Source organism: Alosa sapidissima, chromosome 19 (genome assembly GCF_018492685.1).
Source record: "Alosa sapidissima isolate fAloSap1 chromosome 19, fAloSap1.pri, whole genome shotgun sequence".
NCBI lineage: Eukaryota > Metazoa > Chordata > Actinopteri > Clupeiformes > Clupeidae > Alosa > Alosa sapidissima.
In genome coordinates, this window is record NC_055975.1 from 24,855,789 (window position 1) to 24,873,288 (window position 17,500).

Consider the following 17,500-nt stretch of genomic DNA (forward strand, 5'->3'; position numbering starts at 1 on the left):
GATATTATCTGAGAGACACACACTCTGTGAGACACACACACACACACACACACACACACAAACAAACAACTAACATACAAAACGCTACAGACCGTTTCCTTTGACTATATGAGTGTAGCATGGTATGTATAGACAAACTCATTACACTAACGGTGTTCCTGTAACTCCAGCAAACAGTGAGCTTGGGGGAGCTGACCTGGGCTGGGTGGGGAGGTGCAGGTTGCTCTAATTTTAGTCCGCAGACGCTATACGGAACATATATGGCCTTTAGTGGGACACGCCGGCCTCGTTTGCAACAATCATGTGGCGTAATGTATCCTCCATCCTCTCTGACCTGAACTCCACCACACTGCCGGCTGCCCACTTCCCCAAGTTACAGTATTTACTAAAATGCATCAAGAAACTTAGCGCCGTGCTCCACTTTAGCTGTACCTAGCGTAGCGGCTATGTGCATGTAGCCATGCATGCTAAGCTGCTTATATTAGTCTAGCAGATACATCATATTGATAATGCTCCCATTTAAATAGCACAGTGCCTCTGTACTTGATTAAGCTGTAGTGTGTCACCAACCAAAACCAAAATAATCAATCTCATTTGTTGTGTTGCATTCAGTTCAAACAGCTGGGTAATCAAACATTTAAAAGTCTCACCCAAAATGTTTTAAGCAGGTCAGTAATCCTCTGTATAAAGATACAGTGCATGATTTAAAAAAATATATACCACTGACTGGACACATAAATTGCATGACCAATGAGAGTGTATTATATGACATCAGTCAAACGTGATGTTTAAATTATATAAGCTTATTGAAATCTAAACATTTCAGAGGTACATACAGTACCATGACATAATTATTACTACTTGTGTTGTGGTCTAAACCCAAATCATATAAAAAAAACCATTCATACTCCATAAATCAACAAACAAGTCGAGGCATTTCGATTTGTCTGAAAGGCACAGCAATAATAAAAAAAATACATCTACTGGTCATCAACCATCTCCACAAACTGTGTTTTCAATTACAAGAGCACAAAAGAGAATATTAATACTCGCCTTTTTATAAGGTTATGGAGCCTGCTATATTGACATTTAAAAATTGCTACGCATTACTTTTGCAGACATGCATTTTCTTCTTTTTCACTCTACCTCTCTCTCCTTTCCTCCACACAAGATTAAATTACAAAATAAATGAAATATGCAGAGTAGCATGGCCTCGATTTTTCCACCTGGGCGCCGAAAATTGCTTATTAATGGGGAAAAAAAGTTGTGGAATATGGCGCTTTAGTTTTTGGGGGTGTCCAGGCTCTTGTTTCTGCTTTTTCCCTCTACCTTTTTTCAGTGAGGTGTGATGTGTGTGTGTGTGTGTGTGTGTGTGTGTGTGTGTGTGTGTGTGTAGGTGCGTGTGTGTGTGTGTGGCGGGGAAGAGGGGTAGCATTTCCTGACCAGTTTGTTTTCTCAGTAGCGTGCTGTCAGGATGACCTTTGCCAACCTATATCTCACTCTTATTATTAATTGCACTGTAGTGGACAAAAGCCAAACAGATTTGTAACCATTGAAAGGCTGGCTATCTGCAGCAGCGACTGGGCTGCAGGAGCCCGTGAAGCTCATTAGCCGTGATCGGCCAGCGCGGAGACATGGGGAACAGCAACCAGCGATGACCTCCGCACGTCCTTACCACACAGCACAACACACACACACACATTCACGCGCGCCGTGCTGAAAGTGGAAACTGTGTCTCACTTTCACACTGGAAGATAGGTACATGGGTTCAAACACACACACGTGCACACACACACACACACACACACACACAGACACACACACACACACACACACACACACAGATAAGCACAGACAGCTCATACAGAGACATGCACACGCACACACACACACTCTCTCACACACACACACACACACACACACACACAAACTCTTAGGGCCAGGACTGTGTGATGTAACAGCATTAACCCTGACCTCAAACATGCAGTCAGCAAACTCAGTTTTTGTGTGTGCAGATGCTCAACCTGTAGATGAACACAACAAAGCAGCACCTTGTTAAATGCGTCAACACAAAACTGGCACTCCTAATGAGGCTGTAGTGCGCTCTAAGGCTCCTCCAGTTTCCTACGCAGTGAAGCAGTAAATGCTGCTCCACTGAAACTGCCTCCATATCTGGCATGGTTAGGCACTTTGTATTTATCACACTCGTTCATGTTGCTTTCCTAAAGCTGAGGTCTGTCGTCGGGGAGATAAATGATGTCACTGTTGCATTCTCCTGCACCACCACTACCACTACAAATACAGGAGGTTTTAGGGCTCATACTGTAGTTAGTTGAAGGTGATTGATTTAAATTCCATGAGGCTCAACAGTAGAGCAAGGTGCTAAATACTGTACATGAAGTTTAATACTAATGAAGGGGACCAGCTCATATATATATATGAGTATATCTCAATGAGTATGTGTGTCCAAACATTTGACTGGTAGTATATATATATATACAGTAGAAAGAGGGAAAAAACACACTGTAACTCGGAATGCAAGCTGCCATAACAATACACTATCATCAATAATATTTACATACATAACAAATAAAATCATGCAATGTAATACAAAACAAAATGAAAAACAAAAGGTAAAAAAAAAAGTCTATTCCTTGGTATTTGAAAAGTAAACAAAAGTCCCATCTCTGAATGTAGATCAGCCTATCAGAAGTGAGTGGAGGAGAACAGTGGGAGGATGAAAGGGACTCATCGAGAGTGGCAGAGCCGCGCGCTGACGCGACACACTGACTTATCTTCCTCACGCGGCCCAGACAACACCCTATCTGTGCACTGTACACACCACGCACTGTACGCCAAACGCAATCTGACAGTGGCAAAATATTCCACCAAACGCCCTTGAAAATAAAGGACACGGATGTTGGGGGGGGGGGGAACCTAAGCAGCCGCGCCACATCACATGTCGCTCGGCAACGCTCCGCCACGCTGCTCCAGTACGCGTCGCTCCTCTCTGCGCTGCGCCAGTTAAAGATCCGCCACGTTAGAACATTACTGAGAGAATTTATCTGATCATGGCTGTAATAATTACCCAGCTGTTTATTGCAGATAGAGATATAACTCATGCAGGCAACAGGCCATGGTGGCAATGACACTCCGCATTTAGTAAATATGCAAACTGCTCACTTCTAATTAGCTAGCCCACAGGATGCCCTTATTAAGCACTGCAACTTTAAGTGTCTTCCTGACAAGTGATAAATTGTTACATTGCGCAAACTCTTGCAGTGGAATTACTGTGGTGAACTCGGGGTCCCGACTTCATTAGGGTATGTGGGGGGGGGGGGGGGGGCTGAATGAAGATGGACACAGTAACATGGTCAACCCCCCACCTGCTGAAGTGAGGGAGCAAGAGAGAGAGAGAGAGAGACGGAACAGAGAGATAGAGCAACGGAGAGAAAGAGTGTGAGAAGAGAGGGAGAGAGAGAGAGAAAGAGAGAGAAAGAAAGAGAAAGAGGGAGGGCGACATAGAGAGAGGTAGGTAGGTAGGCAGGCAGGCAGGCAGTAATGAAATGACACAGATCGTTTGGTAGGGGAAGATCCTGCACAGCTGGCATGGAGAGAGGGGCAGCCCTGATACGCCAGGCAGGCGGGCGAGGCAAGGCGAGGCGGCGGCCTCGTGTCATTAGCATGCTAGCCCACGCCGCCCGCGCTAAATGGCCTCCATTAGGCCCATTTTTAATAATTCATTCAGGTGACGGAGCAACATGGATTAAAACGCTAGTGCCTGGACCTTCTGAGGGTGAATGATCAGTCATGGGAAGCAATACTGCATCCTCCAACACATACACACACATATTCAGACATACACAAACACACACACACACACACACACACACCTCATAAAAAAACGAATGGATTTTTTAAGTCAGCGTAATCCTTTAAAGTACCTTTGATTCATCTTGCCCTGAGATACACCTTGTAAAAACAGAGATCAGATGAACAGAAGCGCTATCTGGTCAGCCCTGACAGTAGAGGGGGCAGTGGGCTTTTCTGCAGCTCTTGTGGCATGTTCACAAACACACACACACACACACACACACACACACACACTATACACACACAAACACACAGACACAGATACACACACACACAAACACAAGCACACACACACACACACACACACACACACACACACACACACACACACACACACACACACACACACAAATACAAACACAGACACAGACACATAAACACATATACACATTACACACACACACATTTCTCAGAGTGTGCATTACATCTTGTCTGGTCTCGGCTGGCATGCCTCGCTCCAGCCTCAGTGCCTGTGCACACCTGGCCACCTCTGCGTGCTGAGGGGGCAATCTGGTGGCTGGGCACCCACACACACACACACACACACACACACACAGCAATGTCTCACACACCCCAGAGAAGTCTCACATTATACTTCAGAGAAAGCCACTGTGCGCCGCAGAAAGACAGAAATAGAACTGTCTCCAAGTCAGCTACTGCCTGGATGCTAAGATCACATCCACAGCTAATTCAATTAACTGTGTGAGTGTGTGAGTGTGTGAGTGTGTGTGTGTGTGTGTGTGTGTGTGTTTCACATGTTTTTTTTGTCCCATTTACCACATCTTAATAGGGTGAAGGAAGATTAAGTGTGAGTCTGACAGTGAAATGTGCCGTTCTCACTCAGCATATGTAGATGTTAAAATGCTGACTTATGTTTGATCTCGCCAGCTTTCATGTAAGAGGAAAATAAGTCACTGGTGACAAACCTCATTAGAGAGGGGAGGCGGGCATTCTTAGTGTACTTCTGCGGGGGTCGGGAGCGAGGGGGGTGGGGGGGTGGGGTTGGTTAGGGTGGAGGGAGATGGGATGGAGGGGACCGAGTCAGTGATCCAAGGAGCACTTAACAAATTTACATTTAATTTTAGCCAAAGCCTTAAGATATTTTCCAACAAAATATATCGGTGACATTAAAAATGAGACCAAGTTTTTTTTTCTTCTTTTTGTCAAAAGTAAAAGATGGCACCTTTCTGTGCCCTCAAAGCATTGTGTGGTTTATTAATGCAGGACTTCGCTGAATTTCAGAGGCTAATTTTTAATTTTTGTAACATCATTCGTTGGCCACTTACCTCAGGCCATTTCTGCATAGCTACGTGTCTACCAATTGCACATTCTGTGATAAATTAATAAAATCAATTTGTCCCTCCAAATATGCCCCAGTGAATTCCAAGTAAATATAAGTGCAAAATTTATTCAAATGGATGTATAAGTCGGCTCCCCGAGGGACAGCACAAATATATCAATTTGTCATCGTGAAACTCTTAGATAATTGATCTTAACGAAAGTCATAATTCACTGCCCCTTAAAGCATCCGGTGGAAAATGGATGGTGTCGCGGTGTGGTATTTTGGTCTCATTCTTACTCCTTACCTTATATCCTCATTCTTCTTGGATAAAGCCTCCAGATATTTCTTCCGCTCGTAATAATTGTGTATATATTTCCTCACATAATAACCCCTCCACCTTTTCTGGATCTGTGAGGAGAAAGACATATTTCACCTGCATTTAATTTGTTATAAATACCAGTGGTTAAGAAAATATTGTACCAGTGGTACAGAAAATAATATGTTATACTATAGCTGAAACAAAGAAAAAACTTAAATGAGTTCAACAAAGTTGCTAAAATAAGTTTAGATATTTTCTATGTCTGTACAGAAGGGCTCTGTCTATAGTATGAAGCTGATTGTTTACGTGTGAGTTGAATTCAATGAAGCTGCATAACCATTCCTTTCACTTTTTTTTACATTTTTTACAAGAATAACACTCCTCTTCTCAGTCAGAGATCCAATCGCTTGAACCATGCCAGGCACTCTATTCATTCACTCCGCTGGTGGAAAGCAATGCAGACACCACACTGGCCAAGATAAGAAAAACACCTCTCTCTCCCTCCGCCATGAGCACAGGGGCTTTGAGCTATTGCCGCATCTAGACAACAAGGCCTTAGAGACTGATAACGCAGCCCCGGCTAACACATCATTCACTGATCTATCCGCTCCAAACCAAAGGGGACAGATGTCCTTCAGGCTAATTAAGAGATTAAAACAATAGCAGGTGAAAAAAATAATAGGGAAAAATAAAACTAAATAAGAATTGCCATTGATCAGCAGTCAATAAATAATTTTAAATAAAGTAATTGCTGGCAGTGAATCCCAAGTTCTTGGTGACCTTTTAGACTAGCGAAATCAATGGTGCATATTGCTCAATTAGAGCTAATACAAATTCAGGGACCCTTGTAAACACTAGTTTCTATTAACACACTAATACAATGGCCTTTGGTAAAGAGCATGATAAAGGCTTTTTCGAGGGAAAAAACAAAAGGATAAAAAATAGATGAAGAAGGTAACGCGCGGAGAGGGGCGATGTTTGCCACGCGGGCGCTCAGTGCACGATATAAAGCGGGAGGGAGGAGATGTCCTTTCAAGTACACTCGGACCGCTTACCTTGGCTTTATTAGACGTGTCTGTTTCTGCTGTGACTGATTACCGACTCGCAATTTGTTCCCACCAAAACAGCCCAAGTTAATTGGCCCATAATTAGCCAGTCGTGCTGTTTCAATTTAAAGGGAATTAATCTGAAAGGGAGGCCGACGTCCACTTATAGGGGTGTTTTTTTAAAACTGGTCTAGTCTATTTCTGTTTCTCATGCGACTGACCAAATCCTTTACAGACTGACTGACTAAAAACTATACAGGAGTGAAATTAGAACACACATTTACAAAATTCACAGCTCTGCAAAGAACACACCTCAGTAAAAACAATTAAAAAAATTTTTAAACAATACATTCAATACAACAATACATCTATTTTTCTAAATGTTACTTTTGTCCTCGGACATTCCTACCACCTCTTTTTCTCCCTCTTTTTTTAACAACGCTCATAAAACATTTGTCTCCTATGAGGAGGCTTCTGTTCACATCTAAGTGGTTATAAGGCCTTTGCTCTGTGGCCCCTGGCCCTTAATGGAGGGGTCAGACGCTATCGTCTCTCCGCTGGACGCCTGAAATGAGACCCTTACGAGAGCGCTGCGTCTAGGCTGGCCTCTGCACTCCGGATTGCCACACAAATATAAAATGTCTCGTCTGAGGATTTCGGGTGATTGCCAAAACATTGCTTGCTGCTAATATGTGTTCTTGTGTAAATGCTGAGAGTTTGTTGGACTTGTAAAACTCGTTTAACAATTTCACTTTAGATGAGAAAACACAATATGGAGTAGTAAAATATAGGATTTTGGTTTCAGCCTCCACCATTGTAAAAGTGCCAATGCATCACTCAAGCACAAACTCTTTTGATTTATAGACTATGAAACATGTTATATTGAAGTGTTCCAATTGAGCCTTCAGTGTGTTCACAATCTTTGATTTATATGTGTCTACCGAAAAAAGGCTCAACCTTTTATCTTGTTTTCTTTTGCAAGCATTTCCTCAATTGGAAAATATATGGTTAACGTGCCTCTCTGACTGAAAGAATCGGATCACGCCAGTAAATTCAGGGGGCAAAAATACCATCTATGAATTGGATGTGGTTACTAGCAAAGTATTTCTGCACAAAGATCAATATGGGTAAACATGTGAAGAGACTTGACATTTTCCAATTCCATCCTCAGTCAATGGCGCTGAAAATATTGAGGTGTGGCAACACTAGACTACAGTTATCCATATAGACTTTACATACTTATTCATTCAATACCAGTTTGCATAGCAGCCATCTCACAGGCCCTGTGCTGCCTTTTAACACAGGGCAGTGATGGCACACTCCAGCTTGTTTGCTTATTATATTAAAATGCCAAGTGGCTTCTCCATTTCACGAAACACAGAGAGACATATTCACCCTGACAGCCATTAGAGTGTAGAACTTCATTCTTCTGGCCAAGTATGCCGCCTGAGAACGTAAAAAAGAGGACAGCATTACAGAATGCGTGTGCTCTCTCTCTCCGCTTCCTCTTGAACATGCCCGACATAAAGCACACTTTATACATAATACATAATAAGTCAGGGAAGGCAGCGACTAGCAGGGAGAGGGAGACAAAGAGGAGGAAGAGAGAGGTAAGTCAGACTTTGTATTGAAGGGACAGGGCTCTTCTTAATACATAATGCAGACATGGGCAAGAAAATCTATGGTAGTCAAGCTGTGAACTAATGGAGATATATGATGGCAAGCACCTCTACGCTGAGTTTGATAATCAATGGCGCCGGGCGACAGCCCACACGAACAATGGCACGGAATATTCACAACACGTAACACTGTGATTTATTCACTAGGGCCACATTTCAGCAGACACTTCAGAGAACCATAAAGGGGACACACATTTCAATATGTCCAGTATAATGATAACTAAAACTGTCTGTGAGAGAAAGGGGAGGAGGGGTCACAGAGAGAGAGAGAGAGAGAGAGAGAGAGAGAGAGAGAGAGAGAGAGAAGAAGAAGATAAAGAAGAAAATACAGAAGAGGAGTGTGTTGTTATGCGTTAGCTGAGTGCTAATTTTGAACTAAGGGATAATTTGCTCAAACGGAGTCTCGTGTACATTTCAAATGTACTGGAATGTGCCACCTACTGTGCTGGATATTGGGTAAAACTTGAAATCTATCTTTGCCATTTAAGCTACTTCTAGATAGTCATGCATAATATTTGAAGTTCAGCCCATCCTTATCCCCAGCAAATGATTTTGGAGAGCACTGGGGGGGTTGGATTATGTATCAACAATCTGTGGGCAATTAGCAATATGCCCAACACAAGGGCGCAAAATAGCCTCCACAGTTACATCAGCTCTCCATGAATATGAACATCATAGTTCAAGTCAGCAAAATCCGAGGACCAACTGGAAATTAAAATGTGAAAACCCAGAAAATCTACAAACTAACATTGTGGTTTTTTTTTTCTTTCTTTTTTTTGTGATATATCTTATCTGAAATCAAACACATGGCTTATTGTATTAAGCTAAACTACATAGATAGATAGAATACCTTATTCAACCCCAAAGTGATATTGTGGTGAAAATATATTTCAGTGCAGTTAATGTTCTTTTTTCACATGAGTATGAATACAGCTTACCTCTTGCATCTGTCTGAAGACAGCCCTTGCAGCAAATCCACGCCATATTTTCTGTATGATGACCGCATTCCTGCTGAGATACCTATGGAATTGATGCCATTAGTATGCACAGAAACTGTCAACTCTAGCACTCCTGATTTTTTCCTGTTTTTTTTTTTTATCTTTGTAGGCTACTTACCACCTCATTTCTGTATTCTACACTATCACAGCAGCTAAATACAGGTCCAGAGCGATTTCTGATTCAAGACCATTAATTTCAAAAGGCCATTTATAACATGAGAAAATCAATGCCTCTATGGGGACCATGGTAACCCAGGAGCCACACTTAAGGAGCTCAAATTGTGGCTAATTAACCACTTAATACATTGATCAATTAACTAAAGTAATCTGAATTAACCTACTGTCTGGAAGTTTGTCTGCTGACCCTGCAGAATTATGTTGAGGTTAAGGTGCTAGAGCCCCACATATGATAATGTTTTGGTCCTGAGAAGTGTGAATGTGATTTAGGTTTAACTGCCATACCATACCTCTAGCTAATGTTGTCTAATATAGAAAGGGTGTGGTGCAGTTTGAAGTGTCTGGCTGAGACCAAGTGGAACATTTAAAATTATGTAAAAAGACGTTACTAAAAAATGACTAAAACTGGTCACTTACTACTACCGCCGATATAATTGATAATACTACTCATAATGATAATAATAATAGCCTAACAATAATACAATGTTACATCAATGAAAGTCATTACATAAGCTACCAATCTGAAACACACAAATACAGAGATGACAAGAAATCGTTCATTGTTATGACACCAGCAGGTTAAACCCATCAATTAAGTGCCTGACAATGGTAATGTTAGTTAGCTAATGTACTGTAGCATTCTTACCTCACATAAGCCCGAACGCGGCATCCTCTGATCCAGCTCTGTATTTTAACTGCAGCTGCATTCTCTCTCTTTCTGTTTTCCTCGGCAATCCTAAAACAGTGAGTGGCATCTTAGTATATTCGATTGCTTTCCCTCTTTGGATGATCACTTTTAGCTGACGTTAGCTAAGTTAGGTCAATGTTTAGTTTAGGGCTATGTGGATACAAATCGAACTAGCCAAATAACTTGTGACTTGATGTGCTTTCCTATGGCCATAAGAAAGATGTGCATGCATAAAAATAATAGCTGATCACCTCTGTCTGATGAAAAACTCCACTCTAACTTGCTGAATTTGACTTTGAAATTTCACCAAACGTGCCATGATGATCTCATGAGTTTACATGTTTCCATAGCAATACTAGAAACGAGCAGGTAACAAAGCGTCTGTTTCCATACCAACAGTGTGTTTGTTAGGTCACATGGTGGCTTCTCTCTCTGTGTCTTTTTTTAACTAGGTGGTGTTTCTGTTATCGAGATTTTGCTTTTTGCTCTGATAATTAAAGGACATGTTATGGTAATGGTTACTTAGCAGATGCTTATGTCCAAAGCGACTTAGTATAACATATTTGTGTGTCTGTATAGTGCAGAATCCACACATCACAACATCTCCACGTGGCTACATGTTACCCAGTAAACTCACCAAGGCAGGTAGGTGTTTACTTTTTCATAATTTTGTTATATGTTCATGGTGCTGGTGTCACAGAAGAAATTCACGCCCACAAGGGTATTCTTGAAAAAGTATTATATATTGTTAAACAAAATAAATAAATAATAATCAAAGTTAAATTATACTTGCCAAAGTAGTAAACTCACTAGGCTACACTGTCATTAGGCTACAGAATTTCATTTGTTCTGCCAACGGTTCTGAATGGTATTTAGTGGAGTTAGCTAAATAACATTGACCAGTTTTAGAACATTTACACAAGATTTGATTTAAAAACTGCTAGGCCTGCCTTACCAGTCTTTGTGTCACTGGCAAGCCTTTTATGTGCCTGATGTTTGCCAGCTGAATTCTTTATAATATCCCTTGCCATCATTGGTTATGTCGCCATGACTCAGACATATTATTTAAATGTTGACAGATCCCAGGATGCAGATGGCCCGCCCTGCACAGTGACTGATTTGTCACCAGTGGCCAGCTCTCAGTTGCCAGAATACGAGACGTTATCATTTCTCATCACACTAGAGGCTTTCTCTCTCTCTCTCTCTCTCTCTCTCTCTCTCTCTCTCTCTCTCTCTCTCTCTCTCTCTCTCTCTCTCTCTCTCTCTCTCTCTCTCTTTCCCCTCTATCGCTCCATGTCAGATATTCTATCTAGCCATCTAGCAGTGGATGCCCGGTGTCCAGCCAGTTTCCCGCAGTACAGATAACCACTGACAGAGGCGGGCCAATTTGCTGTCCCGCCACAACTGTGCGAGCGGGTGAAAATATGGGGACAGGAGTGACCCTTTGGCAGTGTGGCCCATCCATCCGAACGCGGCGGTGGGCTGGCCACCATGGTAATTGCCTGGGAAGTAGTGTTTTGACAAGGCGGACGGGTGCAAGCCATCATTCCTGGCGCACGGTGATGAGGTGTCACCTGGAGAGGGGCTATGGAGCCGCCGTGTGTTTACACGCCAGTGGACAGCTGACCCACTTCACACACACACACACACACACACACACACACACACACACACACACACACAGCAGTTCTCCTTGCCCAGGTTGTATGCCGTGTCCTGGACCTTCCAGTAGGTCAGAGGACCCGAGTGTAATTGCATGTTCTAGAATATGAGGGTGTAAATAAGGAAGTTTATTATATTCACTTCGGCAGCAGGTTATCTGCATCTGCTGGCATAGATCAATCCCACCACTTTAAACAGCCTGTCCATCCATGGTCAGACACTTTACGGTGCCCTATATGCATCTGTGCATGCATGGAGATGAATACGAGCATGGCCATCTGAAGACATGCACTATAGACCCTTTCAACAACAAAAACAAAAACAATGCTTGAACATTCTATTTGGTTCCCAATCTACTTCCTCTGCATTAAGATAACATATGGAATGTTAAAAAGGAAGTCTTGTGGGGCCAACTATGATGCTGATAATGGAACTCTCTTGAAAGGGTCTATATTTAAATTAAAAAAAGGATGTTGTGATGTTGTGCAACAAAGAGCACAGGGCACATTTCACTTTTTTTCCGTTTCACTTATTTTTTCCCCTTTACCCCCTTGACAGGGGCTTCTAAATGAAACCTGCTACCCAGAGGAATTTAGGCCATATGTTTCCATATGTTTGTTTCCCAGTTTAAATGTAAACAAACATCTCATTCCGAAAGTTTTTTTTTCTTTTTCTTCTCCTATAAGGTTTTTTTGTCTCACAAAATTGACTACTGAGACTGGAGTGGAAACATACTGTGACACTCCCCCATATTTAGAGAAATAACTTATAGCTTTTGCCATCCGCTTGAATTACGCTGTTACTCTTCCAGCGTGTGTGTGTGTGTGTGTGTGTGTGGTGGGGGAAATGAAAATCATATTTTTATTAAGTTCAGCTTTTATCCAGGGAAATAGGTAATAAATTGTGGGTTGTACGAAATGGTTGAATCTGCGGGTGTTTCATCATTATTTGAGGCCCAGCACGATGTGGCGCGTTGCGTAGTGTGTGGACAGAGGTGATCCATTAGAGAGGCTGATTGGGCGATGGCCCTGCTGAACCTGTGGATGGCGTGCCCCTTGCGGAAGGGCATCCTCGAGTACCGGCCGCCACGCTGTCAGCGCACGAGCTGGACATTCATCACTTCTGCAACCCGGCTTACTGTTTCATCATTACCCCTCCCCCACGCGCCATTCATCAATGTGTTTGACCAGTACCACCAACATACACTTCTCACACACTTTACTGAATGTGTGTGTTTTTTAGTTTTCATTTCATTGCCTACAGCATGTTTGTGGACTTCAGAGAAGAGAGAGAGAGAGAAAGAGAGAGAGAGAGAGTGTGTGTGTGTGTGTGTGTGTGTGTCTGTCTGTGTGTGTGTGTGTGTCCTTGTCTTCCTGGTTATTCACTGCTGCTTTTTTGTGTCCATCACCAGACACTTCTTCCTCAAGCTCCTCTGGCTTATCATTCATCGTCCAGGTGATTCCAGAAATTCCTGTCTGGGGCTGTTTTGCATTTGTCTTGCTCCTCCACTCTCTCTCTCTCTCTCTCTCTCTCTCTCTCTCTCTCTTTCTCTCTCTCTTTCTCTTTCTCTCTCTCTCTCTCTCTCTCCCCCATCCCATCGTCTCCCCGTCCTGCTGTAATACAGGCTCGGGCGGCTCCGGAGCTTCATGGCCTGAAGAAAGGCTTAGCCTGCCTTTGATTGAGGTCTTTCCTATTTCATCAAGCCACAGTGTTTTGGGTATCAAGCTGAATGGCTCAGATAGAGAGAGAGAGAGAGAGAGAGAGAGAGAGAAAAGGACAGAAGAATTGAGAGCGAGAGAGAGAGAGAGGATGGGAGGGAGAAATGAAAGAGATAGAGAGGGAGCGAGAGAGTAATAGAGAGAGGGAGAGATGGATGTTTGGTCGAGTTGAATAATAAAATGTGTCAGTGCCTTTGCGGCTGTCATGTCCGCTCTCACACCACTTCTCCATTACGCTCCCCTCAGTTTTTATGTTCCAAAAATAATACTCTCCACAGCAACTAGAAAGGCGCTGTGTGCTGTCCAGCGCCCACCAAAGCAAAGAGAGAATAAATCATTTCATCCTTCTTGTTTCATCACTCCACGTCTGAACATCCGTCTGCCCAGGATTCCCTTCTATAATTTCACAATTCAGCGATCAATTATCCCTCTGATCCTTTCTTCTTCCTCCCTCTCTCTCTCTCTCACACACACACACACACACACACACACTGGTGTTTTCTCTTTGTGGTTATGCTCTTGTGCACAGCATCCTCTGTTTTAAGGCTTGAGATGTGAACAGTAGTGACACCCCGGTTGGTGTACAAGAGACGTCGCAAAAGGTGAGAGTGTGTGTCCATGTTGATGAGTGAGACAAGAGGGTAACAGATATATCATCACGTGCCTGTTTTGCATGTCATTAAATTAGTCAGGTCACATTCAACATGACCACAGCTATTTTGCCACCCTGTCACTATAGTTTTTTATAGTCTCTGAAAAATTGTGATGGCTGTAACATTATTTTGATATAATTTGATATTTGGCATCTGGCAATTCTAGACAAAGGAAAGACTGAAGAACAGATATTGAACTCCAGATTAATTGTTAAATGACACCATGGTGATTTAAGATATAGCTTTTCCATTCTGAAAACTATCACTGCAGTGTTGTGTTATGAGAGTAGGCTCTAAAGGAATTTTAATTGTAGTAATTTTTATCTGTATATAATGGCACATTTGAAAACAACAAGAGTTGACCCAAAAATACTTTCCAGCTGAGGCAGATGGATTCACAATACAATCATACAGTACATAAATGAAAGGAGTATTCACAATAAGAAAAATCAATGCATATAATAAATACTGAAATAGAAAACAGAACATGATAACAACATGAACCTAAGGTAAAATAAGAGAGTAAACTTAATAGGTGTTACAGTCATATTACTGGTGTCATTCTGAAGTGGTACTGTAAGTGTATTTCATATTTGTTTTGTACAAATAGTGGCACGCTACGTCTTTGCTTCATTTAAAAAATAAACAGAAACAGAAAATTTTAGATGATAAAAAAATTAGGTCCTCTATTTTTCTGAAGATATATAAATTCAAACTTAAACTTAATGTATCTATGTATAAATATAAATACACATGTTTTTGTAAACGAAGACATACCATCTGAATCCGGAATCTTTTCCTATCCTTTTGTTCCCAGTGCGAGCAGCCTATAGCAAAGCCCATGGGCCTGACTGTGCTGGGGGTTGAGGAGTGTGTGAGTGGGGTTGAGGAGTGTGTGAGTGGGGTTGAGGAGTGTGTGTGTGTGGGGTTTGAGGAGTGTGTGTGGGGTAGTCTGGTGGTCTGCTCTGGGTTTGTGTGGGCCTCTGAGGGCTACGTGCGCTACTGCCCCTTCCACAGACGGGACCATTTCTTTGACCTGGAGAGGGAGCTGTTTGACCCTGTTTCAGCGCAGCAGCACTGCCATAATGGATGCACCCTCACAGGCTCCCCAAGGAGAGAGAGGCTTGGATTTCTCTTTCTTTTTTTTGTGGATGTCTCTCTGTAGTTCTCTCTCTCTCTCTCCTCTCTCTCCTCTCTCTCTCTCTCTCTTCCCCTCACCATCTTCCAAAGGTATTCCGGGGAAGATTCAGTTTTCTTATCGTGTTAAGGTGGAGTTATGCTTAAAGAAACAACCTCTTACAACACTTTTGTATTTTGTTCAGCACAAATCACTATAAATTGAATCAAATTTAAAATCAATAGTTTTAGGTTGTTCGAGTGCTATTATGATCAAGCAAAGTTTTTAATTCTACCGTTCTTCATGACATCACAGTTTATAATGACGTTACTGTAAAGATAATTTATCATAGGCAGAAATGCATTTCCAAAATATTGCACATATTTAAACAATTTCAACAGCACTTTATTTAGCAAATTATTCTCATAAATAAAAAGTAACATTTTCCTAATGGCTAATAAAAAGCAAATCTAATATCACCTATAATCTTAACAATTTGTTTAATGATTTCAGACAGCTAATAGGCTGGCATCACTCATATTATGACAACCAGTACTATGTAGCTTTGTGACCTCTGCTAAATATGGCGTCCAAATTCAGTATATCAGTGACATAACCATGTTGTGCAACACTGAAAATGTGGCAAACAGTCAACCAATTCTATGTCGACAATTTGCAAGAAGTCAAGCCAAGGCAGTTCTAGGCAATGCATACATTCTTAATTTCAATCCCTATGATTGTAATTTCAAAAATAATATGACTATGACTGAGTCATACATGAATGACTATGATTGCATTGTCCGTCTCAAAAATATCAACTTCATCTTAAACAACTACTTCTCCGGACAGAAATGGAGCCTTATTCCGTTACACACTGAGACTTCCTTGGCCATGTGTTTTAAATGTGATTGTTTTGGGAGGTTCATCTGTAAACAGCTCCAGCCCGTGTGCATTGAAGGTTATTTGGCTTGAAAGCGGCAGTAATTCAGGAGAATTAAAGCTAATCTAAGGGCCCCTATCAACAAAGCAATTCATCTTTGCTGGGAGAGAAGTGTGGGGGGGGGGGGGGGCAAAGGGAGGGCCGGGGAGGGGGGGGGGGGGGGGGGGCTCTCATAAAGACCTTGGCCTCGCGACCCCCGACCTTTCGCAGTCATGGTTCACTCAGGCACCGTCCACTCCTTCCAACCTATTTCTGCCGCTGTTTGCTTGACCGCCCGCCTGAGCACTGCCAGGATTTGTTGCCTGTTTTCTTGGCCCCCTTATTGTAATTGCTCTGCCCAGTTTTATAGTAGCCATTACATCTGAGAGATTAGCTTTCATGGGCCTGATGGCGTGTCACTTAACTAAGCTCGGCCTTTCAGAAGTCTATTTGTCAAAAAGTTGGCCAATTTAACTATCAAATCAACAGAATAAGTGGAGCACAATGCATTGTGCACAAGTGGTTTGGAGGTAAAACAAATAGATTTGGTCTAAGGAGCTCCCAGCAAGCGTTTTGTCATCATTTGGAGACCACTTTGTTTGAGTGTGTTGATGTCTAAGACGAAAGAAAAGTATTTTCTTTGTTTGAAAGGGCGTACTTGGATTTTTTTAATGACTGTAAACTTCTGGACCTTTACTCTTTGGTATTGTGTGTGTGTGTGTGTGTGTGTGTGTGTGTGTGTGTTTGCTTGCTTGTTTGTTCCTGCATGTATCAAACCAAGTGTTCTACAATTTTCAAAATATTTTCATTGTACAGTATGTGTGTGTGTGTGTGTGTGTGTGTGTGTGTGTGTTTGTTTGTTTGTGCATTTGAGTGTCATTTACATAAACAAAAATAAAAAAACATTTACATTCTTACATTCATATCACACTTCTACTGCTACTGTTCACTCTCGGGGTGAAATATACTGTATATTTGCACAAAGACACCCCTTCCTCTGTAAATGTAAATGTAAATCAGGTTTCTAGGCCAAGTATACTTGCATATACAGGGAATTTGGTCTCTGCATTTATCCCATCCGTGAATTAGTGAACACACAGAGCACACAGTGAACACACAGTCAGGTGAAGCACACACTAACCCGGAACAGTGAGCTGCCTCGCTAAAGCCGCGCAGGGGGGACCCTTTGGTTCCAAGCCCGAAGCCCTAACCAGTAGGCCACGACTGCCCATAGTGCACATCTGTGTAGTTACTACAACATCTGTAAACTTTTAAGGGCAGCCTACACCATCTAGCCCTTAGTCTCAATCACACCAATGCTTATTTCCACACACTCACACACACACACACACAATCCTACCTAGCCCTT

General features: G+C 42.2%; 1 protein-coding gene across 3 annotated transcripts in view; it reads right to left on the reverse strand.

The window, feature by feature from the left end:
* The window catches only part of spata17 (spermatogenesis associated 17), a 59,553-nt gene extending 49,101 nt beyond the window's left edge, over positions 1-10,452 (reverse strand). The window contains exons 1-5 of one of the 3 annotated variants that reach the window (XM_042073257.1): positions 10,314-10,414; positions 10,021-10,110; positions 9,138-9,219; positions 7,916-7,966; positions 5,460-5,563 (exon numbers count right to left, since the gene is read on the reverse strand). In XM_042073257.1, coding sequence (XP_041929191.1) covers positions 5,460-5,563; positions 7,916-7,966; positions 9,138-9,219; positions 10,021-10,110; positions 10,314-10,381 — 395 coding nt within the window. In that variant the 5' untranslated portion in view covers positions 10,382-10,414. Of the gene's footprint in view, positions 1-5,459; positions 5,564-7,915; positions 7,967-9,137; positions 9,220-10,020; positions 10,111-10,313 lie in introns of all 3 variants that reach the window. The other 2 variants (XM_042073256.1, XM_042073258.1) reach the window with 2 other exon arrangements.
* Positions 10,453-17,500: the final 7,048 nt, after the last annotated feature.